The sequence below is a fragment of the Balaenoptera musculus genome, chromosome 20, assembly GCF_009873245.2.
Source record: "Balaenoptera musculus isolate JJ_BM4_2016_0621 chromosome 20, mBalMus1.pri.v3, whole genome shotgun sequence".
NCBI classification, from domain to species: Eukaryota; Metazoa; Chordata; class Mammalia; order Artiodactyla; family Balaenopteridae; genus Balaenoptera; species Balaenoptera musculus.
Window position 1 is genome coordinate 39,027,154 of NC_045804.1, and position 27,265 is coordinate 39,054,418.

The 27,265-nt window shown below is 42.7% G+C and overlaps 3 protein-coding genes, 1 long non-coding RNA gene and 1 other non-coding gene across 5 annotated transcripts in view; 2 read left to right on the forward strand and 3 right to left on the reverse strand.

Moving 5' to 3' along the window:
* AP2B1 (adaptor related protein complex 2 subunit beta 1) overlaps positions 1 to 4,331 on the reverse strand; it is a 127,293-nt gene extending 122,962 nt beyond the window's left edge. The window contains exon 1 of the mRNA XM_036835846.1: positions 4,250 to 4,331. The gene's annotated coding sequence lies outside the window, so the exon portion shown is untranslated. The remainder of the gene's footprint in view (positions 1 to 4,249) is intronic.
* On the forward strand, positions 4,322 to 8,795 carry PEX12 (peroxisomal biogenesis factor 12). The gene is made up of 3 exons (XM_036835848.1): positions 4,322 to 5,066; positions 5,362 to 5,915; positions 6,738 to 8,795. The coding sequence occupies exons 1-3, from the start codon at positions 4,941 to 4,943 to the stop codon at positions 7,135 to 7,137; spliced, it is 1,080 nt and encodes a 359-aa protein (XP_036691743.1). The 5' UTR covers positions 4,322 to 4,940; the 3' UTR covers positions 7,138 to 8,795.
* On the reverse strand, positions 8,671 to 11,258 carry LOC118886307. Its single transcript, XR_005017710.1, has 3 exons — positions 10,996 to 11,258; positions 10,760 to 10,851; positions 8,671 to 8,952 (listed from the first exon to the last, which is right to left on the reverse strand). It is a non-coding gene; the product is annotated as an uncharacterized LOC118886307 (long non-coding RNA).
* LOC118887569 lies at positions 9,073 to 9,169 on the reverse strand. Its single transcript, XR_005018048.1, has one exon. It is a non-coding gene; the product is annotated as a Z30 small nucleolar RNA (small nucleolar RNA).
* A 6,935-nt stretch (positions 11,259 to 18,193) lies between the features above and the next one.
* On the forward strand, positions 18,194 to 25,596 carry SLFN14 (schlafen family member 14). The gene is made up of 4 exons (XM_036838377.1): positions 18,194 to 19,253; positions 20,489 to 20,617; positions 21,549 to 22,263; positions 24,571 to 25,596. The coding sequence occupies exons 1-4, from the start codon at positions 18,194 to 18,196 to the stop codon at positions 25,403 to 25,405; spliced, it is 2,739 nt and encodes a 912-aa protein (XP_036694272.1). The 3' UTR covers positions 25,406 to 25,596.
* The last annotated feature ends 1,669 nt before the right edge of the window (positions 25,597 to 27,265 follow it).

Consider the following 27,265-nt stretch of genomic DNA (forward strand, 5'->3'; position numbering starts at 1 on the left):
TAGAGAAAAGGAGGAAGGGCCGAAAAGTGTACAAGGATTTAGCAGCACAAAGGTCTTTGATGTCATTGCTGAGACCATCAGCAGAGATAATGAAGGCAAAAGCCATGCTACAGAAGTCTGAAGATAAATGGGAGGTAAGGAAATGAAAACAGATAACTCCATAAGAAAGTATGGCTGAAAGAGAAGAGATATAGGATGGTATCTGAGGGAGAAAGTAACAAGCATTTTTTTTTTAAGTTCTATACTCATACATTTTCTTTACACTATCCCTTTAGCAATACCATGGGTTCAATCATTTTTCCTACCCATATGACTCCAAAATATCTATCTCTAGCCTTGACCTAGTCCCCAAACTTCACCACCAAATTGCTAACCACACTGATGGGTAAGTCTGCACATATGGCCCACCCAAATTAAGCAAATCATAAGAGTATGGGGGCGCTGTTTAAAAACTGTGGTTCCAGGTACAACTCACAGAAGACAGAGGTGGATTTTGTAAAGAGATGCCACCAGAAAAATCTTTGATTCCTACCTCTCCCCAGTTCAAAAACTTTCAACAGCTCCTCGTTTCCTAATTTGTACAGAACCTATCCTTCTCCCAGTTTTCCCCATTTCTTTGCTCTTTAGTTTTCTCTCTATAAAATGGAAGAAATACTAATATCCAATCATAATATTATTACAAGGATGAAATGAATTCATGTATGTAAAGCACTTAGAACTATGCCTGCACATAGTATGGACTATGTAAATATTTGCTATGATTGCAATTATTTGAACAAATTACACTGCCAGAAATTACTAGCCAGAAATCTGGGGGTCATTCTTGATTTCTCTCTTTTTTTTTAAAGAAATTCACGTTCTTTTATTTATTTATTTATTTTACTTTTGGCTGCGTTGGGTCCTCGTTTCCGCGCGAGGGCTTTCTCTAGTTGCGGCAAGCGGGGACCACTCTTCATCGCGGTGCGAGGGCCTCTCACCATCGCGGCCTCTCTTGTTGCGGAGCACAGGCTCCAGACGCGCAGGCTCAGTAATTGTGGCTCACGGGCCCAGTTGCTCCGTGGCATGCGGGATCTTCCCAGACCAGGGCTCGAACCCGTGTCCCCTGCATTGGCAGGCAGACTCTCAACCACTGCGCCACCAGGGAAGCCCTCTCTCTCTCTTAACTGCCACATTCATTCCATCTCCAAGTTGTCAATCCTACCTTCAAAATATATTTCAAATTCATCCAATCCCTTCTATTCACCTCATTATTCCAAGCCACCATCGCCTCTTGCCTGAACTACTAGAAACCTCAACTCTCCTCCCAACCATTATTCATACAGCAGCCAGATTTTTGTTTAACTTTTTTTTGAAGTATAAATGAACATTCCAAAAAGTGCACACCAAAAATATAAAGCTTGATGAATTTTCACCAAGTAAATGTAACCACATAACCATTACGGGGTCATCTTAAAAATATAAACCTGGTCATAACTCTAGTGTATAAATCCTTCAATGACCTCCCATTATACTTTGACTAAAATCCAGTTTCCTTCCCATGGCCTATGAGTGGTTTGGCTCCTGTCTACCTCTCTTAACATCATTTTATCCTTTTCAGTCACTCCTCATTTCCTCTTCATTTCACCTCTTGCTAGCTTTTGCAGCTCTCAAATACGCCAAGCTCCTTCCCATCCTAGGGCCTTCACAACTACCGCTCCTCCTACCTAATATTCGTTTTCCCCAACTCTACACAGGGCTGGCTGGCTCATAATTTAGGCCTCATTTTAACTGTAATCTCATAAAGGCACTCCCTGATTACCCAGTCTAAAAGGTTCTTCTCTCCCAGGCCCCACTGCCACCCCCATCATAGCCCTCTTATTCCATTTGTAAATTATATATTAGTTTCTTTACTTGTTTATTATCTCTCTCCCCAACTAGACTGTAAATTCCATGAGGGCAGATACCAAGTCTGTTTTTATTACTACTGTCTACCCAGCACCTAGCATAATGCTTGGCGCACAGGATGTATTCAGTATTTACGGAATAAATGAATGAATGTCCACAGGCAAAGTACTAAAATTAGCATTTAAGAGCCTCCATAATCTATATTATGGTCAACAGTATAGACTATGTATTATTGGTCTATTTTCCTCTCTATATTTAAAGCAAACAATTTCCTCCTCAAATACAATCCATGCTGCTCCCTTAGCCTGGAAAACCCTGTCACCATGACTGTGACTTTCCCCAAATGTACTCATCTTTTGAGGTCCACCTAATCCACAAAACTTTCTCAGTGGACATCTGGTGCTGATATAAGATGCAGGAGATACCAGGTTACATCGCTGTATTAGAAAGCCAACTGGCAGAAAGAAGCTGAGATAAAACGTGAGGTTAGAAACGATCTTCCCTTTGGTTACAAAGGCCAATATAGCTTCTGTTTAAGCTAGTTTGAACAGCCTCATTTCTCCCAGCTGTTACTGTCTCTTCCTCTAAACTCACCATATTAACCTATCTGATGGCTCTTAACACCTTTTAACATAAGTGCAATCAATTTTTGTCTTATTTATTACACCACAAACCTGGGAGTGGGATTTGTGATGAGGTGTTTATTACTTATTGGCTGTAATAATTGACATTGTTATTTTTGACTGCCTTTTTTCTCACATAACAACATCAGTTTACTTTTGGAATATTCTCAAAGGACTATTAAGGTGTCTTGCACTCTTCTGGCTAAGAGTGAAACAGGGAGTGGAGATGAAATCTGAACCAAGGTCAGTCAATAGGGATCTGAATCATAAGCACAGTGACAGAAATTTGTTGAAGCTCATTCATTGCAACAACGATGCCTGTATGAGACTTTGCTAATTCTTGCTAGAAACATCCAGTAGGACTGTGTAATTCCTGTTCCCTCAGAGCTGGTTTTCCTTATTTTGTTAGCTACTCCATATTCTTCTAATAAATTTTTTAGTTTAAATTAGCCTGTTTTCTGTTGCTTGTAACCAAAGAACCCTAACTGATAACAATGTTTAACTAACTTCCCACTCGTCTTAGGTGATGCTATTTCTCAACTTTGTCTTTTTGCTGTTCACTTAAGAAAAGCCTCTCTGTAAGAGCTACCACTGACCAAGAATCTAAAGCTAGGTGTTTTATATAGATACGTTATCTCTACTCCTTAAAACTCTGTAAGGTAAAATCTTCCATCAATGTGACTTTCTCCAGCAGGTATCCAATCAGACTATAAAACACTTTTTTTTTGGCCACGCTGCATGCAGGATCTTAGTTCCCCTGGCCAGGGATCCAACCCATGAATCCCGCAGTGGAAGCACAGAGTCCTAACCACTGGACCGCCAGGGAATTCCCTGAAACACTTTTTGGAACCACAATTAAGGTTAATTTGCAAGATTTTATTTCTCCTATTGAAACAACTAAACCCAAACCCTGTTCGAGCGTTCTCATTATGTGAAACAATTAACTATCTTTATACCATAACGTCCTCTACGGTGTAAAGTAAGCAAATAATACCTTCTATTTCTAGCTATTTAGCCCAGGGGTTGAGGGGAGAGGTTGGAGAGAGAGGAGATGAACTTTAACTATTATCCAAATTCAGTGAACCTGCAGCTACTCAAGGCAATTGCATACGATGTAAAAGCAGTTTGCAAAAGGTAAGATTAATTACATTAACTTTGGTATACAATGAAAAGTACCTTCTCTGCCAAGCCTCCCCAATTCATGCTAGTTAGAATTCAATAGCATCACTCCGTTTTAGCACTGTATTCATATCGCTAATGTGACGCATCCTACCGTGTTCGAGGGTAGGAACCATTTTCATTTACTGTAGTCAGTGCCTAGAGTTCTGCTTGAACGTAACCTTACCTAGAAGACAAGCTACCAGCTTGAACGAAAAATAATCGTCCCAAGTTCTGAACAGCAGGAAATGTTTTTTTTTTAATAATTGGCAGCCATAACGCTAAGGCTTCCATCTCGGCTATGTCGCTTCAAATCCTTCCCGAAGGCGGCAAAAATAGTGAGCCACCACCCCCGCCGCAAGCAAAGTGAGCCTTCCATCTCCACATTCCCTTGGGTCCCTCGCCTCTATCTCTATCGCCCCAGGGAACAAAGGCCTCAGCAACAGGCCGAGCTCTGGCTCCAGGCGCCAGACGTCAGTGCGGCGACCCAACACCTTGCCAAAAAGACTCTGTAGAGAGATATCAGAGCTGTGGCTTTCCAACAAGACAGCGATGCAAAACCAGCTAAGAAAAGTAAAACCAACCAGCGGAAAACTCCTCTCCAACCGAGCCCGCTAGAGCCTTCTTTACTTTCAGCTGGGGGCGGAAGCGGAAGTCCCTGTGAGATCATAGAGTTCTCTAGTTCCGGTCGCGGGGCCGCGTTCGGGGCTAGAGCGCCTCTCCACGGCCACCGGTTTCCAAGCGGCTTCTATTTCCGGTTGCGGCTTCTGACATAAAGCCGAGACCTCCTTTCAAACGCGGCGTCGCGGGTTCTTCGCGCCTCGCCTGGGGCCAGCGCGCAAGGACTGGCGCGGGCGGGGGGATTGCACAGCCCACAGCTGAGCCAGGCCGTTGGGGCCGGCCTGCACTGGCACCTTCGATCCCTCAGAGCCGCCTGGCTTTTGAGCCCTCCCGATTGAGAGTTCGTGATTGGCCGCCTCCAGGACTGCCGCTCGAGAGGCCAGCGCTCCTTCGCCGTACCTGTCCCCCCATAGTCACGCTCTTCCCTGTGAGGTGCAGCATTAATCAACTCACCTCTCCCACACACTACTTCTCTAACGTGGGTGTCCGCGTTAACTTCGTTCTTCACCTCCACTTGAGACCCCTCCCCTCTGCCTCCGGAAGAGGTCTTTTTTGCCCAGTTCCTGTAAAATAGCACCCATCTGGCACCCCCCGAAAGTTCATGCTTACTAGAGAGTTTGTGGGCAAAGTAAAACCCAGTGCACACACGAAACTATGGCTGAGCACGGGGCTCACATCACAACTGCTTCTGCGGTGGATGACCGGCCATCCATCTTTGAGGTGGTAGCACAGGACAGTTTAATGACAGCAGTGAGACCTGCTCTTCAGCATGTGGTCAAGGTAAGGATTTAATTCTTTGAAAAGTTTTAGGAACGTCCGGGTAAAAACCAAGCCAATAATCTGAATTTATTTGTTGTCCTAAGTTTTGAAATAACCAATTAGCATATAATTCACATCACATGATTTAATGGTTATGGAGTCTCTTGTTATGTGTACTAAATACCCAGCACTTCAGGGAAGTTAAGGTAGACCCAGAAAGAAAAGTGTGGAAATTCAGAGGGAAAAAAAGGAAATATAACTACAAGGCATAGTAGCTGTGTAATGGAATGAATTTCATTCATTTCTTTTGCTTTAGGTTCTTGCAGAATCAAATCCTGCCCGCTATGGCTTCTTGTGGAGGTGGTTTGATGAAATCTTCACCCTTTTAGATCTTCTGCTCCAGCAACATTATCTGTCTAAAACCAGCGCCTCGTTTTCTGAAAACTTTTATGGCTTAAAGAGGATCGTAATGGGAGACACACACAAGCTTCAGAGATTGGCCAGTGCTGGTCTCCCAAAGAAGCAGCTTTGGAAGTCAGTTATGTTCCTGGTTCTTCTTCCCTATCTGAAAGTGAAGCTGGAGAAGCTGATTTCTAGCCTGCGAGAAGAGGATGAATATTCCATCCATCCCCCTACTTCCCGCTGGAAACGATTTTACAGAGCCTTGCTGGCAGCCTACCCATTTGTTAACATGGCCTGGGAAGGCTGGTTTCTTGTACAGCAGCTTCGATACATCCTAGGAAAGGCTCAGCATCACTCACCACTGCTGAGTCTGGCTGGGGTTCGGCTAGGTCGACTTACAGTTCAGGATATACAAGCTCTGGAGCACAGACCAGCTGAAGCCAGCATGATGCAGCAACCAGCTGGGAGGTAAGGCCTTAACATTTCCCCAACATATTTGATTAATAAATCCTAAAATCTTATCCCAATTTTATGAAATTTACCTCCCTCAGTCCACTTTGGGGTATTTCATAAAATCATCAAAAAATTCTTGTGTCCATAAAACAAGGATTGCCATCCCGGTAACCTTCCTTATCATACTGGCTACATTTTTGCGCACACTTGCTATGTACCAGGCCCTGTGCTAGGTGTTTATGTATGTTATCTCAATCCTCATCACAGCTCACTGAAATAAATGCATTAGCACCATTTAACAGTTGAGGAAACTAAGTTCTAACAGTTGAGTACCTTGCCAAGGCCACACAGCTAATAGGCGGCGGAGCTGAGATTCAAGCCAGATCAGTACAATTCTAAAGACTGCTCTCAACCATGGTGCTATCTCATTCCTAGTGTCTGTGTTCTCTGACAAGTTCAAATATATTCCACAGTACTGCTGAGTTGTTTTTTAAGTGAGTTATTTCTTTTCCTGGATATACTATCTTCCACCCCCATAAAAGGTCTATATAATCAATGGCTCATTAATTTCTTTCTCAAAACACAAAACAAACAAAACCCTAGTTATTAAAAACAAAGCTTAGCTCCTAGAACTCCTAAAATACGGTAAGTCAGAAAGAGGGAACTGTTTCGAATAGACACTTAAAGAGAAAACGCCAGTCCAGCAACTATTCAATCCCCAAGCTGAATCAACGATTCTAATGAAAAGTGTAAGAATTACATGCATATTAGTCGTTCTGTGATTGTACCTAAATAAACAGTTTCTCCTTTTGCCTCCTTGTTCTGTTCTCCAAACAGCGTTGGCGAGAAGATAAAGTCAGCTCTGAAGCAAGCTGTGGGAGGTGCCGCCTCATGCCTCTCTACTGGCCTTTCGGTGGGTGTATTCTTCCTGCAGTTCCTTGAGTGGTGGTATTCATCCGGAAACCAAGAAACCATCAAGTCATTGACTGCCCTGCCTACTCCACCACCACCCGTACACCTAGACTACAATTCTGATTCTCCCCTGTTGCCCCAAATGAAGACTGTGTGCCCACTGTGTCGTAAAAACCGGGTGAACGACACCGTTCTCGCCACCTCTGGCTATGTGTTTTGTTACCGCTGTGTGTTTAATTACGTGAGGAGTCACCGAGCTTGTCCCATCACAGGTTATCCAACACACGTACAGCATCTGATTAAACTGTACTCCCCTGAGAGCTGAAAGGGATTAGCACCTTATCTCACAACGAAATGACTGCGCTATAAGGCCAGAGGGCTGGTTTTCCGCATGGTAAATAGCATTGTTTGATACTTCTCATCCTCAATTAATAATTGTATGAACTTTAAACAGCCATATGGATTTCTTTAAAAGGATATACTCGTTGATCTTAACCTTTTAGCTTGCTCCCTAGACACCTCTACTTAGAGTTGACCAAGCTGGTCAGAGTGAGAGAATCAGGACTGGCAGGGGATTGAGGGTCAGCGTAGAGAAGGGGATCAAAGAGGGTACTCGGCACAGAAGCTTTTCCTGTCCCCTTCCTTAAAGGACAAGAGGTATAGAAGCTCTTCAGGAAAAACCCAAGTTAGACCTCGTAGAGTGGGTAGTGAAGGGGAAGCAGGCCTTTTGAGAAAGGAAAGCCTTTATCTGCCTATGAGAAATAGGTTTTATCGGTTTGCAAGCAGTATGAAATATGGACCTGCTTTTTTTTTTTTAATTTATTTTTTTAATACAGCAGGTTCTTATTAATTATCGCTTTTATACACATCACTGTATACATGTCAATCCCAATCTCCCAATTCATCCCACCACCACCACCCCCCGCCCCCCCCACGGACATGCTTTTTATAGAAATACTTAGAAACACTTTCTCCTTCCATATGCTCGGACTCATTTGTTAAGTAACATTTGCTACAGTTTATCACCTTTTAAAGATCCCTTTGTGAACCACACATATCTTCCTTGGGAAACTGGTTAAAGGAAAATAGGGGTTGAATGTATATACAGAAGAGTCTGAAGACTTCAGTGTGAAAGCAAAGCTATTAATGAAGAGATGAAGTAAAATACTGCCCTAACTATGACTGTGTAAAGACAGGATCTTTTCATAAGCTCTTTCTGCTTGCTGTTAAGAGTTTGCTAAGCTGACATGAATTATTCTGGCTACTACTAAAGTTTCTATGAAACGCTTAAGTAAATTTTAAGAATAAATGTTTTTTGGCAAAGAGCTGTTCCATGTCATGATTATGTGGAAACTGAAAGATTATTCGAGGTATTTAGAGTAAATTTTTCATTCAGGCCACCTTTCACTTTTTGAGGCATTCTGTATTAACATTTTACTTTTTTTTGCTAATCCAATATTGGAGAGAAATCCTCTCCTCCAACAGCAAGAATTCAGTCTTGAGTGAAATACCTTATTTCTCAAGTGAAATACTGCACAAACACTTAAGTTGCCACTGGATTGGCAGGTTGGTGAAAACATATGGGTTAAAAAAAAAAAATCATTACTAGAAGAGGAAGGATGAAAATGATTTTTAAGTGCCTCTGCTGAGACAGGTGTCCAATACAACTCATTTTAGCAATTCAAAGCACATTTTCTGATAGCACTAAGATAACAGAACTAAATTTTGAAATAGAATATCCTATAGATTTTAAAATATTAACACTTTTATATACCATGAGAAGAGTATAATGGATATTTGCAAAAATTCTTATTAAACCACAAGGTTTTACCGGAACAAATACCATAGTTAAGTAAACTTTTTTTTTAATTTTTAAATTTTTTAATTTGTTTCAAAGTTAAACCCAAGACACACTGACTTCACAGGAAATCCAATGAGAAATGTTTTTCTAGGCTGAACACCTGTTTCCCCTTAGTCTCCCCCCCAAAAACATGTACATGTTAATTACTTTCATTTTACAATCACTGCTAAATAAACATTTTTAATATAGTAATAAGTCAATAAGGGAACCGAACCAGATTCAGGATTGAAATAATGCAGTTTTCCATGAAGATATCAAAGCCATATTTTTCACCTCAACCTACAAAGAAAAACAGGAAAATATCAGTAATTCAAAAGAATATTAAACACTCTTACACATAATAAAACCAGTATCCAAATAGGCTAGAACATACCAATGTGGAAAAACCACAACCAGAATCAGCTCAGAGAGAAGATTAAGGGGTCATACCCTGGTCAAAGCCAACACTGAAGCAATGTCAATACCAGGTCAGACTATACTTCACTCATCATTGCATCATTGCTTTTCACCTCCTTGTATTATCTAAGAGCAGCCCAACACCCTATTTTCACATCCAAGAAAACTTAGGTTTACCCGTGAGAAAAAAAGACTTCTTTTTAGATAAGTTGCAACCGTGGGCTTTCAATATTTGATCTTCCACTATGCACCTCAAGCAACTCTGCTGTACAAAAACGCAAACTTGAACAAGTTTTGTTTTGGAGGTGCTTTTTTAAAATTTTTGTAATACAGAGTAGAGTGGAGAAGCATTTACAGTTCAAAAACATTTCTTGTTTTAGTGAGTCCAAACACCATGCATGATAAAATCTCAGGGATGTCTGTGAAGGGATTTATAATCTAGTTCTAAAGCAAAATCTTTAGAAAAGATTTTCTCCTAAAATCCTTTATAAAGTAAACTCCAGTTCATTTAACATACAATTTGATTTACAATTCTGCTGCCAACAAAGATGAAAAGTATAGTCATAAAACTTTTATACAAGAGTCTGCTAAAGAGTCCAAGACCCAGGGAGGCGAGGATTTGACAAAGGTCCATAGCAAAATAACAGCAATGCTGGAAAGAGAAACTGAGGTCTGATTACCAGATTTATATTTTTCCACTACCAGCTAAATACAAGGTTTAATTTCATTTTTCTCCAGGCCATGGGCAAGATAAAGGAAACAATGCAAAGCCTGGGTAATTCACAACATGGATGATTAATTTCTGAATGAGAAAGCTGTTTGCATTTTATTTATTCTAAATGACACCTTCTCGTGGTTTACTGTCGCTTACATGCTATGCTAAAGTACTAGGATCACAAACAATGTCAACCTCTCCAGCTTTTCAGCATTGTGTTTTCAGTATCTAAATAACAATTCTGGAGACACAACATGCCTCCTTCAGCCATTTATAAATGTCAATAGATTGATACTCCATAGTTAAAAACGTACAGCTATGGTCTGTGTTCTCCATTCAGCAACTGAATTCTACAAAGAGGGAAACTAGTAAAGTGCCTGTTTAGAGGCTCAAGCCTTTATCTCATCAACCTCTGCAGAAGTAAGTACACGTTACAAAAAGCAAACAGGCTAAGAGAACTTAAATAACCTGGTCTAAAAGCATGAAACTTGTGAGCAGAGCTCCAAGTGTGCTCCAGCCACACACAGAGGGCACACTTTCCTAGTTCTCTTCCTCAGTATGCTTTCCTCTGTCTGGAGCGCCTTCCCTACCCCTTTCAATCTGGAGAAAGTCTGTAGTTCTAAAACCTTGTTCAAACGTCACCTTCTCTGTTAAGCGGTCCCTAACTCCCTCAGTCATCTCCTCCTCTGACTCCCACAGCACTTTTTCCCATCACAGTACGCATCACACGCCAATTATTCACCCATTCACGTCCCCCACCTCCCGTCTCTCCCACCAGCCCCATTACACAGAGCTCCTAAAGAACCAGAACTTCCTTTTACTGGCCTTTGCATCCATTACACTCAGAATGATGCCTGGGACACAGAAGGCGGCTCAGTAAGCGAGAGTTTAATTCAGTCAGTGAACGACCCTCCCTACTAAACCCTAAGCGCCTGGATTATACAAGCATCAGCACAGTTTATAAAGCCGACTTACCTCCAACATTTCACGTAGGTTAAGGACGTCCCTCAAGCATCTCTAAGCCCTCCGTCCTCCAGCTTCAAACTCATGGCATTCTGCATGGCGCCCTGCGCAGGACCACCAATACTTATACACGGTGTATTCTCAAAACGATAATAATAACAACAATAACAATACTACTGCTGATAATAATAATAATAATAATAATAATAATAATAATAATAATAATAATAATAAAGTCCAAACCCCACCAACTTCAGGAAAGACTGAGACGCCATCCTTCCGGGGAAACACAAGGCCGGATCCAGGGCTCAAACCAAAGCCTCAGGCAGGGGTCCGCAGCCCGCTTTCCGAAGCCCCCAAAACTCTTACGCCCTAGACTCTCAGGAGGCCTGCCCAGGCCAGCAGAGGCTGTCCGCAGCCCACCCGCCGCCGTTCATTCCCAAAGGTACCGGCTTGGGGCTTCCCACACCGCTCCACCTCGCTACCCCGCCGGCTGCCGCAGCAGCCCGATCCGGGCAACCAATCCCGCGACTGCCAGTGGACCACGTGGGCCGCAGCCCTGAGCCTCGGCTGGTGCGAGGAGCAGCCAATCGGAGGGCGAGGCGAACGCCGGGGCGGGGGGTGGGGGTCGGGGGTGGAGCGGGCCAGAAGGCGCAGGCGCCTTTGCCGTCTCTTCTTGGCGTGGCGGGCTGCATTCTCAAAGTTGAATGCTAGACCCTGAGTAGTCCCCGCCCGCCCTCCAATTGCCTGATCTCCGACCTTGGGGAGACTGTCATCCGGAGTGGTTTTGCTGGTGCCTCGTTTCATAACTGGGGAAGGGCATCTGAGGCGGGCTGTAGAGGGTGTGTGTGCCCTGGCTTTCCAGGAAGAACTATCGATTCAGACAGTGTTCCGACAGTATCGTGCTTGCGCCGAATTCCCGCCTGAGGGCTAGGGGTTGGGGTGGACTTCGATGAATGTGTCCCTCTCTCCCCGTCCAGGAGAAACTCATTGGCTTGTCAGGGGCTTGGACGCTTCCTGAATAAGCAAGAGGGGCCACTAAATATCAAAGAACTGCGAAAGAGAGCAAGAAAGGCTTCCTGGGAGAGGTGGCATTTGATCTGGGTCTTGAAAGATTCGTTGGATTTGAGAATTAGGAGATTCTGGGAGAAAATAATTTAACTCCCGAATTAAATGAGAAAGCATAGGGGAGCTTACCAAATTTAGGTAAAGTTGAAACTGGTGTAGTGTTTTCCAAAATTCAGTGAGTTGGAAATACCAGGAGGAAACTTAACAACATAGATGTCCCCCAGCATCAAAACCAAACGACAAACTCCCACAATCCAGACTTACAGAATCATTAAGGTTGAATCTGGAGTTGGAACCCAGGCGTGTATATTTTTAATAAGTACCCCAGGGGAGATTCTGATTCACACCAAAGTTTGAGGACCAGTGTTAGCGTAAAGAAAGGGGGTGATAAGAGATTTGAAAGACAGGGCAAGACTTTGTTAAAGATAGTGGCTTGCTGGCTGTGTAGTTTAGACTACTCTGGAGAAAGTGGGAGATGTAAAGATTTCAGAGTCTGAGGAGATGGGTGATCAGAGCTGAAAACTCAATATGCAACTGTGTTTTTAAATAGATTGAAGGAAGGCAGAGTGAAAGAAGGGGAAGCTATTTCCAAGTGATTGCAATGGTCCAGGTGAGAGCTAGTAAGAAATAGAGAGGTGGCATATGAAGGACAGCAGGAGGAATGTGGTGAGTGTCAGATAGGGATGGGGAGAAAGATATGAGGACATAAATGGAGAAAAATGGAATGTCCTCTGTACCAGACCTATGAAGGACCTCCACTGTACTTTAAGGATAGACGTTAGACAGTGAAGAGAATGGGCCTTTGCAAGTGCTGTTTCCTCTCCCTGGTTTTCCCCTTCCTTCTCCAACGCCCTTTCTCAACCTGGTGCATTCTTTTTTTTTTTAAGGTAAGTTTTTTTGCTTGTCTTTATGGAAATGAGGTTAGTCCTTTTTTTATGTTTTTTATTTATTTTATTTTATTCTTGGCGTTGCCGTGCGCGGACTTTCTAGTTGCGGCGAGTGGGGGCTACTCTTTGTTGTGGTGTGCAGGCTTCTCATTGCGGTGGCTCCTCTTGTTGTGGAGCACGGGCTCTAGGCGCACAGGCTTCAGTAGTTGCAGCACGCGGGCTCAATAGTTGTGGCTCGCAGGCTCTAGAGCACAGGCTCAGTAGTTGTGGCGCACGGGCTTAGTTGCTCCGCAGCATGTGGGATCTTCCCGGACCAGGGCTCGAACCCATGTCCCCTCCATTGGCAGGTGTATTCTTTTTTTTTTTTTTTTTTAAACATCTTTATTGAAGTATAATTGCCTTACAATGGTGTGTTAGCTTCTGCTTTATAACAAAGTGAATCAGTTATACATATACAATATGTTCCCATTTCTCTTCCCTCTTGCATCTCCCTCCCTCCCACCCTCCCCATCCCACCCCTCTAGGTGGTCACAAAGCACCGAGCTGATCTCCCTGTGCTATGTGGCTGCTTCCCACTAGCTATCTATTTTACATTTGGTAGTGTATATATGTCCATGACACTCTCTTATCCTGTCACATCTCACCCCACCCCCTCCCCATATCCTCAAGTCCATTCTCTAGTAGGTCTGTGTCTTTATTCCCGTCTTGCCACTAGGTTCTTCATGACCTTTTTTTTTTTCCCCTTAGATTCCATATATATGTGTTAGCATACTGTATTTGTTTTCTCTTTCTGACTTACTTCACTCTGTATGACAGACTCTAACTCCATCCACCTCATTACAAATACCTCCATTTCATTTCTTTTTATGGCTGAGTAATATTCCATTGTATATATGTGCCACATCTTCTTTATCCATTCATCTGTCGATGGACATTTAGGTTGCTTCCATGTCCTGGCTATTGTAAATAGAGCTGGCAAGCGTATTCTTAACCACCACACCACCAAGGAAGCCCTCAACCTGGTGCATTACTTGCAGGTTTCAGCTCACATACCATCTCATTTATGAAATCTTATCTTGTTCTCACAAGCATAGTCACTGTCACTCCTTAGAACACCCCAAGCACACTGTTCATATGTTTCCAGCTCTCCAGAATGGCACTAGAGTGTAGTGGTCATGCATATGGACTATAGTATTTGCAAGCACCCTCTTTGCTCATCTTTCACATTATCCTTCCTTCTCCTGATTTGGTCCCTAATAGTGCATTAAAGAATAAGAAGGAGAAAACAATACAGTTCCTAGTTCTTCTGCCCAAAAAATGTCCTTCCTGTTGATTGGGAAGGAAAAAGGAGGTACTTAGGTAGATTTCAGATTTTGAAGACTCCAAAGCAATCCAGAATCCCAAACTTGAAAGGCAGTGGAAGGAGTAGGAGCATTTGTATTAAACAGACCTGGCTTTGCATGCCAGCTCTTCCACTTAACTGGCCATGTAATCTCAGGTTCCGTATCATGTGCCACACTCCCAGCTTGGTCCCTTGTGCCCAAATGCATATGTCCAGTAAATGACGGTCCTCTTTATCTTTCTAAAAGTAAGTAATATCAGAAGGATTTCAGTGTGAGAGTGAAGCTGAGTATTAAGGTAGATAGTAGAACTAAAAGTGAGACTGGGGACTTCCCTGGTAGTCCAGTGGTTGAGACTCTGTGCTTCCACTGCAGGGGGCGCGGGTTCGATCCCTGGTTGGGGAACTAGGATCCCAAATGCCCAAGGCACGGCCAAGAAATAAGAAAATAATAATAATAATAATAAATTTAAAAATTCAATGAAATAAAAGTGAGACTGAATTTGGAAATGACATGAGTGAAAAAGGGTTAAAGTTGAAGCTGAGAGCAGACCTTTGCAGTTTACTATGTTGCTGTGCTGATTATTCGTCATAGTATGTATTCTGCCTCCTATCTTGGAAATAACTTTTGAGCCAGACAGGTACAAAGTGTCATGCCAACAAAGCAGAACTTCAGTAGTTCTGAAGGAACTAGTAACCTCAGTTAAAAAAAAAAAACCCGAGGGGGTATTCAGAAACCTATTTCAGAATGCCATTTCATCATAAGCAAATTGGAGTAGAAACAAAGAGTTGTCTGATGGTTTGACTTATGGGGAGAGAAGTATGTTAGTTTCCTGTGTCTGCAGTAACAAATTGCCACAACCTTGGCTGTTTAAAACAATAAAATTTTATTCTCTCACAGCCAGAAGTTTGACATACAAGGGCAGGAATCAAGGTGTCAGCAGGGGCTGTGCTCCCCTCAGACGCTCTAGGGGAGAATCCATTTTGTGCCTCTTCCAGCTTCCTGTGCCTGCCGGCATTCCCTCACTTGTGGCCACATTACTCCAATCTCTGCCTCTGTGGTCACATTGCCCCCTCCTCTTTTGTAGGTATCAAATCTGTCTCTACCTCATTTTTTTTTTTTAAGATTTTTTTTTTTGATGTGGACCATTTTTTCAAGTCTTTATTGAATTTGTTACCATACTGCTTCTGTTTTATGTTTTTGGTTTTTTGGCCGCGAGGCATGTGGGATCTTAGCTCCCTGACCAGGGATCAAACCCGCACCCCCTGCATTGGAAGGCGAAGTCTTAACCACTGGACCGCCAGGGAAGTCCCTCTACTGAATTCTTATGAGAACACTTGTGATTGGATTTAGGGCCCACGTGGATAATCCAGAATAATTTCCTCATCTCAACATCCTTTCTTAATCACATCTGCAAAGACCCTTTTTCCTTGTAAGTTAACATTTATAGGTTCATCATCATCATCATCTCATCATCAGTAATTGGTGGCCAATATTCACTTGTTCCAGTTTAACCAGCATCCCCAAAAGAGATAACTGTCTCTTACCTGTTTATTTTTTTTCACTTAATTGTTTTTTTAAATTACGCAAACAATTGATGTTCATTGTAGACCATTTAGAAAATACAGAAAAGTTAAAGAAAAAAAGGAAAGGAAAAGAAATTCAATGAAAAATCATCTGTAATCCTCTCACCCAGGGGTAGCCGAACCTTCACCGAAGAGTATTTTTCTAGGCTGGGTCTTGTGTCCAACAAAGAGGAAAAGTAGGAAAAAGAGAATAAAAGTAAATAGAATAGAACAAACGATTTGGAAGGTGATAGAATAGGTTAATATTGTTCATAATAGAGAGGTACAGGACAGCTTAATTTAAAATAAATGTAGAGCTTTGAAATGAAATTAACCGGGACAGGAGATGCTTGTATGATGTATAGAAATAACACTCAGCCCTTTAGAGGAGGGACGTTTTAGCTTTGGCCCCTCACTTGAAAAGCCCTGAATTTTCCCACTAATACTTCATTCTCTCGAGGTCAGACCCTGGCCTGCCAATCTGCCCTGTCATAGGCTTTTTTTGAGTCCTTATCAGCCTTCCTCAGGGGTCAATGTTATGAAGACTAGGGGAGTCTGGCAGAGTTCCTGCTCCTCCCAGGCTGATATCAAAGGGCAACAGGGGCTGTGACAGAAGGCAAACATTCAGACCAAAGCCAGATGTGGAACTGAAGCAACAAGAGGAAAAGCAAGAGCATCAGGTAAAAAAAAAACAACAATTTTTAAAAAAAATCTCATTCCTCTCAGTTTATGTCTGAGAGCTTAGTAAAATCATAGCTCAGGAGCAACTTGTAAAGGAGAATGAGTGAGAAATTTGGGGAAATGTGGAGCAGATGTTCATATGGAGCTAGACTCTCAGAAAACTTTGTATCTATCATGGTTGTTATCAGCAACCAAGTAACATCAATGAGACTTAGGAGTCATGAGAGTATAGTTCTGCTAGTTCAAAAGCAATTAGATTCGTTAGTGAGTCCCAGCAGGTGGAAGTTATAGGGAGACAAATTATAGCTGAAAATAAGGAAGCTATTTCTAACAGAGCTGTCAGAAAATAGACGGGGACTAATTTGAGAGATAATGAGTTCGTTATCGGAGGTGTTCAAGCAGTTGCTGGAAAGCAATTTGTTCAGAGTTGCAAGTATTATAGAGCAGCGGTCCCCAACATTTTTGGCACCAGGGACCGGTTTCGTGGAAGACAATTTTTCCACAGACTGGGGAGGGGGGAGGGGGGAGGGGGGAATGGTTCGGGCGGTAATACCAGTGATGGGGAGCTATAGGGAGCAGCAGATGAAGCTTCCCTCGCTCGCCGCTCACCTCCTGCTGTGCAGTCCTGTTCCTAACAGGCCGCAGCCCAGGGGGTTGGGGACCCCTGTTACAGAGGGTATTTAAGATAGGTGGTTGGACCAGATCTTTCAAGTCCCTTCCAACACTTCTGTGATTCTATGATATAATAGAATCTTATCAGAAATTTCTCTAAGAGCCAAACATTTACATTTGCCTATAGGAGATGCTCATCTATGAAAAAACAATTCATCAGGTTGATTTTGGTTTGCCTGGAGGAAGTGAGAAGGCAACCAAGGCAAACTAACAGCAGAGGAGAGGACCCATCCTGCTGGATGCCTGCTTTTTTTCCCTCCTGGTGGATATAAACAACACCCACATGGCCTCTGCTTAGCAGAGATCACACAGAAAAAAAATGGGTTCCCTTCTTCTAGAGGAAGAATTTTGGTTTGGGTTAGTAAATATTTTATTTTGCAGTTAACAAAGACTAAGGGGGCCGTCTCTGAACCATCTGCTTCCAGGGTGCTAACTTCAATTTAGGTGGCTGTTTTCTGGTCTGGGAAGCAAAAGGAGGTTGATCACAGTTTAATATCTATGTCTCAAAGGCTCATGTCCATTTCCCAGTCTTAGAGGTTCCCACAGCACAGGCAGAACTATTAGGAGGGACGGAAAACTCCTGTTCCTGCATCACACTGTATAAGAAATGTACTTTTAGAAGAATGCCCGAAGAGCTTAAAAGATTTCTGCATTTGGTATCATTGGCATTCTTTCAGGAGTAGAATAAGGCTTTTTTAAATGTATAAAATAGCACATAAAGAATACCAAGTTTTATGCTTGTTTTTATAGCCAGATCTTCTACATCAAATATACTCCAAAGCTATACTCCCTTGGTTCTTTGTTGTCTTCTCTTCTTTCCCCTCTGAATTATAAATAGGAGCATCTTCTGACGGCAACTACTACTTCTGTGTAATTTGCTTTGGCTCCTGTGCCAACCCATGCCCTTTATATCTGGGCTCACTGTTGGTGCTTCCTGATTTTAAATGAAAAATGGCTAAAAGTTCAGCAATTTTTCCATTATGGTAAAATATTAAGGATTCAGTTTATCTATTCCTGTTCATGCTGTGAAGGCTAAAGGTCTTGGCAAAGTTGTGAGAAAACAGTAATATCAAAGATGATTTCCAATGTTAAAATGTATCTCCAATAATCTATAGCTTTGAAGAAAATTTTGTAATCTCTGGAATTCTTGTTAACATAGAAGCAACATTTCTGTCCTAATTATTTATTGGAACCCCTTTCTGTCATTGTTTGGGGCACAGAAGGGCTGCTGAGATGGAGAGTCTCAAGATGGATACGGAAATGCTCTATCCCGAGATAATTGTAGAAGTGGGCAAAGTCACTCTTGGAGAAGAAAACAGGAAGAAGATGACCAATAGCTATTTGAAAAGAACTGAGAATTCTAAAATCATCCAAGCGACATGTGCACTGTTAAATTCTGGAGGGGGTGTGATCAAAGCAGAGATTGATGACAAAACCTACAGTTACCGATTCCATGGGCTGGGACAGGATCTGGAAACTTCTTTTCAAAAGCTCCTTCCTTCAGGTTCACAGAAATACCTTGACTACATGCAGCAGGGGCACAATCTTATGATTTTTGTGAAGTCATGGAGCCCAGATGTCTTCAGCCTCCCCCTAAGGATTTGCAGCTTGCGCTCCAATTTATTTCAGAGAGCTGTGACTTCCACCATCAACTTGAGTGCCAGCAGTGCCCTGGAGCTCCTCCGAGAGAAGCAGTCCAGAGCTGAAAGAGGAAGATCAAAGGTGCAGGAGCTGCATTCTCAGAAAGCTCTTGACAAATACATTCAGGAAGAGGAAGATATGAGGATGTGTGCCTCAGAATTTGTTAAAAAAGATAAACTCATGTATAAGGAGAAACTCGACTTCAGTGAGTCCACACATGTCGAGCTTAAAAGGTTCACCACCAAGAAGATCGTCCCTCGGATTAAAGAAATGCTGCCTCATTATGTTTCTGCATTTGCCAACACCCATGGGGGATACCTAATTATCGGGGTGGATGATAAGAGCAAAGAAGTGTTTGGATGTAAGAGAGAAAAAGTGAACCCTGAATTATTAAAAAAAGAAATAGAAAACTGCATAGAAAAATTGCCTACATTCCACTTCTGCTGTGAGAAGCCAAAGGTGAATTTCACTACCAAAATCTTGAATGTGTACCAAAAAGATGTCCTGTATGGTCATGTCTGTGTGGTACATGTGGAGCCCTTCTGCTGTGTAGTATTCACAGAGGCCCCGGATTCCTGGGTCATCAGGGACAATTCTGTCACAAGGCTGACGGCTGAGCAGTGGGTAGCCATGATGCTGGATATTCAATCAGGTAAAGCAGACAAGAAGTCCTTGTCCAGTCAGCAGGGAGGAGCCCCTTCTCTGCCTTCTTTTGGGTATTTGGTCAATATTTTGGTTAGAGAATAGAAAGCTGGTTTTGCTTACAAATCTTCTACTAAAGGGTTATTTTCTAACATTTTTAGTTCCAAAGACTCAGAACATGAAGTGTGTGAGGTCAAGAAGTGCCTGGATTTTCATCTCTTTGGGGAAAGTTGTAGTATGCCATCAGCCATGAATTCATGAAAGTTCCTTTTTATGCACTGTAAAGGTCTGCTGAAAAAAAAGTTGCAGGCTGATAGTCTAAAACATTCATCAATAGTCTCTCTCTAAAGATGATATTTCAGAGAAACATTGTTTAAGAATGACTCTCCACTAATTCTTTCAAGGGAAACTTGTTGACAAATTTGAATTGTTTCAGTAACATTAGGAGCCAGTGCCTTGAACCACTAGGCTGAGGGCACCACCAAGTGGAGAAAAACTTATGCAAAAGAAGGTGCTGGGGAGGGGATGGTGGTGGGGGAGGAGGACTCCTTGTGTTTTCACTTCCTTACGGTTTTGCTGAGCATCAGCCCTGGTGAATTCAAATCAATCCATAAAGGACTTACTGGCTGAATGAAGTTTATCGGTTTGCCTTCATGGTCAGTAAGTTCCAGATTTGATAAAAGAAGCTCGGATCAAGACTTCAGAGATTTTATTGGATACTTTCTCTTATCTTAAATTTGTTTGAGTTTACTTACACACACAGACACACACACACACACATAAACCCCAAACTAGAGATCCTACCACTTTCCATTCCATCTAAACTTTGGGGTGGGGGGGACTTTAACAACTATAATAATATTTTAAAAATACTGTGCTTACTTTTTCTGACACCACCCTACCACCACCACTACCACCACTACTGGAAGCCTTTTCTTCTTAGAGGTGACCTGGAACTGGAATATTAGAGTTGGAAGGAACCTTAGGGATCACCTGCTCACCCTTGCAGGAGAGAGAGGTGAAATGACTTGCCCAAGATAAGTCACAGGTGACTTAGAAGATGCATGGCCCTACAGGAGTCCCAGACCTCTTTTCCTAACATATGTGAACTGTTTGAGGCATAGAAAGAATGAGAACAGCTCAGGCATGACACACACCGTATGTCAACAGTAGGAAGAGCAATGGAAACATTCTTTTACTTTTTTTTTTTTTTCATCTGAAACAACTCTCCATGGATTTGTTTAGCTCCTTCTAATTTGGCCGCAGACTACAGCCTTCACCTGATTTCACCAGCTTCATCTACACGAAGAAGCCCGTCATCTCCCATCAAAGTCCTGGAATTTAAGGGGGCTCTACAACAACGCTTGTTTCCAGGTATTCCTTATTGATTTCAGCTGAGGGGATTATTTATTAAAATTAAGGGGATTATTTTCTAAAATTAAGTTGGGAGGAATTGGTAGCAATTCGTCCAAGCCTTTCTCCTTAGAGAAGGTCAAATGTAGGGCTTAGCAGACACAATTGTCCTGAATTAATATACATGGCAAATTCTTGATTTCAGTCATCAAATCCACCCTACACCTCTGTGCATTTTGGGCTTCCAGTCACAGATAGCTTTTGTTCTCCAAATATGAGAGAATAAATTTGAAACAGCTGCCCCCTGGCTTTCCAAGGCAGAAGGAGGTGAGCCATGGGGTCACCTAGACTCTTCCTAAGGCAAGAGTTTCTCAGTCTTGACCCTATTGATATTTAGATCAGATAATTCTTTGTTGAGGGAGGCTGCCCTGAGAATTGTAGGATGTTTGGCAGCATTCCTGGCCTCTAGCCACTAGATGCCAGTAGCACCTTTCCAGCTATGAAAAATCAAAACATTTCCAGATATTGCCAAATATCCCAGGGGGGCAAAATTGCCACAGGAAAAGGAAAGTTCTTAGTTTCCCAAAAGCATCAGGTTCTCTCTCTGTCTCTCTCTCTCTGTCTCTCTCTGTCTCTCTCTCTCTCTCACACACACATACACACACACCCTTAACAGGAAGGAGAATACCTTCCTAGTACTACTGGACCATTTGGGGTTGAGGACAGAGTGCTAGAAGGCTGTTCTGTGAAGACCTCTCCCTGATTGCCTTCCCCTATATGAGAGCTGCCAGAAACAGGGACTTCCCAGCCCTGGCCTGTGAAGAGGAGGTGCTTTCTTTGCAGACAAGGAAACCCATAATTCCATGGCTAGGTTCATCTCTTCTTATGATGTTGCAGGAATACTTAAATATCCTTTGTAAATTTTAGTAACTTCTATTCCTTGAATTTTCAGTGACACAGGAAGAGATACAATTTAAACCAGAATCCCTCTGTAAGAAGCTCTTCTCAGATCATAAAGGACTGGAGAAATTAATGAAGACACAGATATATCCTTGTTCTCAGGGGTTTGTGATATTTTCCAAAAGCTGGGCTAGTGATGTTGGCTTCAGGAAGGAGCAGAATGTCCTGTGTGATGCTCTCCTAATAGCAGTGAACAGCCCCCTGGTACTCTATACAATCTTAACAGACGCCACGTGGATTGGGGGACCTGTGTATGCCCGGAACACTGCTTGTCGATTAAAGCAGAAACTGGGAACTGTTGGTGGTTACACAGGGAAACTGTGTGTCATCCCAAGGCTGATAGACCTGCCCAGCACACGGTGTACACCCGGTGAAATCCCCATGCACTATCCCCGATCCTACAGGCTTGCTGATGAGGATGAAATGGAAAATTTGTTGCAGGCCCTTATCGTGGTCTCGCTCTGCTCTCGATCTCTTCTGAGTGACCAGCTGGGCTGTGAATATTTCAATCTGCTTGTAGCAGAGCAGTGCGAGCTGCTTTCAGAGAGCCTCCAGGAGACACGAGAATTGTTCCTCCACTGCTTTCCAGGAACCAGGAAGACTGCCCTGGCCATAAAGATCATGGAGAAAATTAAGGACTTGTTCCACTGCAAGCCCAAAGAGATCCTCTATGTTTGTGAAAGTGACGCCTTAAAGGATTTTGTGACGTAAGAGTTTCACTAACTAAACACAATAAACATATTTAATCAGTCTTTCAACAGTATCACACAAGTAATTTGTGTCTTTACTTTAAGATTTTGCAATGCCTTTGCTGCATATGGACAAGAGCCCAAACTATATACACATTTGCAAGTGATCAAGTAGTTGAGCTAGAAAAGGGCACTTTGCAATGTTCAGGCTTAAACATCTCATTAGAAATTAGCTACGTATGCATAACTTTAAATTTATATAACTAGAAACATTTTCCCCCCACAATCTATGGCCTTAAATTTAAGAAAGGTTGAAACGAACCTATCTTGTTTCACATATACTTTTTGCTTGATACTTAGTGCTTTAAAGTCATAGGGTATTTCAGTCAATTAGACATTACACCTAACGGGAACTTGAATTTAAATACCATTTATTTCGTTTATAAAGTATTTTTACTTGTTTGACTTGTTCTGAGTCACTAATTTTAGAAAACATGCATATTTGCTTCTGATTTAAATCTTTAGCTTTTGATTTAGTAAAAGAAATTGGTTGTTAGTCAATCCAGCAAATGAGGGCTTTTAATTTTGATTTGCTTGACTTACTTATTCAACTAATCTTTTTGAGCACTATTTATATGCTAGGTACTGTGTACATTTAGTGTTAGAGGAGAAAAACATATTGCAGACCTTGACGTAAAGCCCAATAAGAGAGACAAAGAGAAAAATAAGCAATGGGAGTGTTGTGTAACTATTATGCTACTAAAGATATGCTTAACTTGGGCTGGAGATTGGTCAGCAAATACTCCCCAGTGAAGGAGATCTTGACTTCCTTCTTAAGAAGTGAGTAGGAGAAGTGAATAAAATGGGGGCTTTTTGGGGCTTCCCTGGTGGCGCAGTGGTTGAGAGTCTGCCTGCCAATGCAGGAGACACGGGTTCGAGCCCTGGTCTGGGAAGATCCCACATGCCACGGAGCAACTGGGCCCGTGAGCCATAATTACTGAGCCCGTGCGCCATAATTACTGAGCCCGTGCGTCTGGAGCCTGTGTTCTGCAACAAGAGAGGCCGCGATAGTGAGGGGCCCACGCCCTGCGATGAAGAGTGGCCCCCGCTTGCCACAACTAGAGAAAGCCCTTGCACAGAAACGAAGACCCAAAACAGCCATAAATAAATTTAAAAAAAAAAATGGGGGCTTTTTAGGCAAAGGGCACAGCAAGTGCAAAGGCACGGAGATTAGAGAATCAGAATGGTAGGTCTGCCTGGAGCAATGACGGACTGTGGGTATGCGACAGATGAAGTTGGAAAGGAGGCAGATGCCAGACTATGAAGGATCTTGTAAACTGTGTTAAAGGCTACGTTCTTTATTATGCTTTACAGGTATAAGTTTTTAAATATCCCCAGTCAAAAGGCAAATTCAATTCAACAAACATCTATGAACTTAATGTGAGTGGGTTACGGAGATGGCTAAGAATCAATGCTTTTCTTCAAGAAGTCTACAGAGTCCAAACTGGAAGAGAAGAACGTGAATAGTTATGATTCAGGACATAGGGAGTAAAGCCCCAGGGACTGCACATGCAGTCCCACATCTGCAGGGATGGGTGATATGACTTGAATCCAAATTAGAGGTGGCAAGAAACAACCAAGTTTGTTTAAAAAAAAAAGTATACACACACACACGTATGCTAAAACATACTAAGAAGGAAAATTGAGCTAAGTAAGTAGGATTGGTAGCTCCATAGAGGCAAAGCCCTGCAGACTTGGTACCCTACTTGACGTGTCATGGAACTCAGCAACCTCTTAATGTTTTCCTTACCAAAATCTAAAGAGGCTTCTGCTTTTGTACTACAAGTAAGTGGGGAAATAGGATTTTCTTTAGAGGAACTTGTATGAGCCCATAACTCTTTTGCATACGAAAATTATGATATGCCTTTAGGTGACTGTTCTCCAGCTCTAAAAAAGACAGAAAGTAAAGAAATAGTAGTAACAAGTGTAAATTCCTTTTGAGATTTCCTTTAGATGTAAGGAATTTACCTTCAGGGATTGTCAAGCAGCAGAAATGGACTATAGTAGAAATAATAAAATCTCCTACCTGGGTTCATTTCAAAAGTTTCGCATGCAGATTTTACTTGATAACCCCAAAGAGTAGGGTTTGCAATTATGTATTCTGTCTATCAGGTAACTTGTAAGTAGAGCATTTGTGTAGTATTGGATCAGTGAATCAGTCTCCAGATGAGAACCAGTCTCTAATGCTAATCCAGAGAGTAATAAATGCATGGTATTTCCTTTGTTTATATGCCTGAAGCCCTATTTTCTCCTTCATCCTTACAGCCAGCAAACCACCTGCCAAGCTGTGACCCGGAAAACCTTCATGCGAGGGGAGTTCCCAAAGATCAAACACATAGTGATGGATGAGACTGAGAATTTCTGCAGTAAATATGGTGACTGGTACATGAAGGCTAGGAGCATCACCCATCCAAAGGTGAGGGGCGCTGGAAGTGAAAACCTTCACCACGGGATTCTCTGGCTTTTTCTGGACCCTTTCCAAGTCCGTCACGCAGATATCAATGGCCTTCCCCCTCCATCTGCTCAGTTTCCTCGAAAAACAATCACCAGTGGGATCCACTGTGCTCTGGAAATAGCGATGCTGATGAAAGAAGAAATGAAGAGGATCAAAGAAAATCCTCACCCCAACGTGTCTCCAGACACTTTGGCATCGTTTAGGGAAGCTGCCTATGAGGAAGCAATGTGCGCTCAGGCTCTGCCTGGGGTTTGTGAGACAGAGACGAACCTGACCACAGAAGAAATTGCGAAACACGTGGCAGAAAGATGTCACCACCTGTTCCAACGTGGATATCTGCCCAAAGATATAGCAATTCTGTGCAGGAGAGGGGAGGACAGAGGACGCTATGAGCTTGCACTACTAAGAGCGATGGAATTATTTGAGACCCACAGAGCAGTGAAGGTCATGTTCAGCCAGGTCTCTGGTGTTTTGGATGGTCACATCGTTTTAGACAGTATTCAGCAGTTTTCAGGCCTGGAGAGGAATATTGTGTTTGGGCTTAGTCCAGAATATGCCCTGTCAGAGGAAGTTCATAAGCTCTGTTTTGCCTCGAGAGCCATGAAACACCTCTACCTGCTTTATGAAAAGAGGGCAACCTTCTGAAAATTATTTCAAACAGTACAGGAAGGGAGAAAGAGCAGAGTCCCTGCTCCCAGGCAGGTGGCAGCTATGCCTTTTCATGTGTTACAAGTGAGGAAATCAAGGCACAGTCAGAATAGCATGGAGCCACAGAAATGTCTCTTGGGACCGGGCCTTTCAGTCTGTTTGCAGTGTCACTGGCCTTTTCCCACTCCACTCCACCTATTCCCTGGTACTTATCATTGGTCCCTTGCCTCTGGTTTTTCTAGTCCAATCCAGCTTCCATCTTGTCAACCACAGAAGTCCTCCTCAAATACAGAACTGATTTTGTGACATCCCTGCTAATGTATCCCCAGGGAGTCCCCGCAGTCAAACCAAACTAATTTTCAAGGCTTTCCAGGATACACCCTGACTTACTGTCCTAATGCATCCTTTATTATACCTCCATCTCCCAGTGTTTCTAATGCACCCCAGCCTTGCTGGCCTATTTTGGGGATGGGGTAGGGTGCCCTCCAGGCACGAAACCAGGAGAAAGTGAGGAAATATTCTTTTTGGCTATAATTTCAGATAAAGCCCATCATCTTTCCAAGAGTTGGAAGAGCAGGCGGGGCTTGGAAAAGTGCTCTTAGCCGCCTCTCTGAACTGCTCAGGCCACCAAGCCAGCCGGTCTGAACCTAGTGGTCGGCTCTCCTGATACTGGATTGAACAGAAGAACCTCCCCCCTTATTCCTGTTGCTCCAGCTACCTGATATTTCGTCATTTTTACCTTTCCTTGGGGGCTTTAGGGTACTTTTAGATGGGAGAAAATAAAGTTCAGCAACTAATTAGTTTTTGATGAAGCAAAAGATACCAGCGTGTTAACATTCGGAGAATGGGAAATGTGTGAATTCTCTAAAAATAAAGAGTCAAAAGTGGAGGAGGATTGAGGGAATGGAGAGAACAGGGGTCTGCTAAATTTTAGTCGTAAGCCTCAATGCCATTTGACTTTGAACTAGTTGCATACATTGTATAATTTTTGATAAAATAATTGATTTTTTAAAACAAATTAATTGTTTTAAATATTGCATTTGAGAGTCTTCGTCAGTTCTATGCAGACAGTTTGGTCGGGCTCAAAGTAGAAGGCCTAATCCAGTGGTTCTCAACACTGGCTGCTCATTATAACCATCTGGGGAGCTTTAAAAAATACCAGTGATCAGGCCAGAAAGGAGACCAGTTAAATCAGCATCTCTGGGCATGGGCCTGGGCAACGGTATTTATTAAAAGTTGTCCAGGGACTTCCCTGACGGTGCAGTGGTTAAGAATCCGCCTGCCAATGCAGGGGACACGGGGTCAAGCCCTGGTCCGGGAAGATCCCACATGCTGCAGAGCAACTAAGCCCGTGCGCCACAACTACTGAGCCTGTGCTCTAGAGACTGTGAGCCACAACTACTGAGCCCACGTGCCACAACTACTGAAACTACTGAAGCCCGCAAGCCTAGAGCCCATGCTCCGTAACAAGAAGCCACCGAAATGAGAAGCGCGCACACCACAACAAAGAGTAGCCCCCGCTCGCCGCAACTAGAGAAAGCCTGCGCGCAGCAACGAAGACCCAACACAGCCATAAATAAATAAATAAATAAATAAACAAATAAATAAATAAATAAATAAATAAATAAATAAAAGTTGTCCGGATGATTCCAATATGCCACCAGGGTTGAGAACTCGTGAATCTTCTAGTCTGTTCTTTCTGTCCCCAAATGTATGTGTACAGATTTCTCTTCCCATTAGACTGTGAGACCCCTGAGAGTAAGGATGGCACTTACACATCTTTATTTCCCTGAAAGTAACTAGTGCAGCACCTTGAACATGGCAGGTGCTCAGCAATCATTTATTGAATGGACTTGC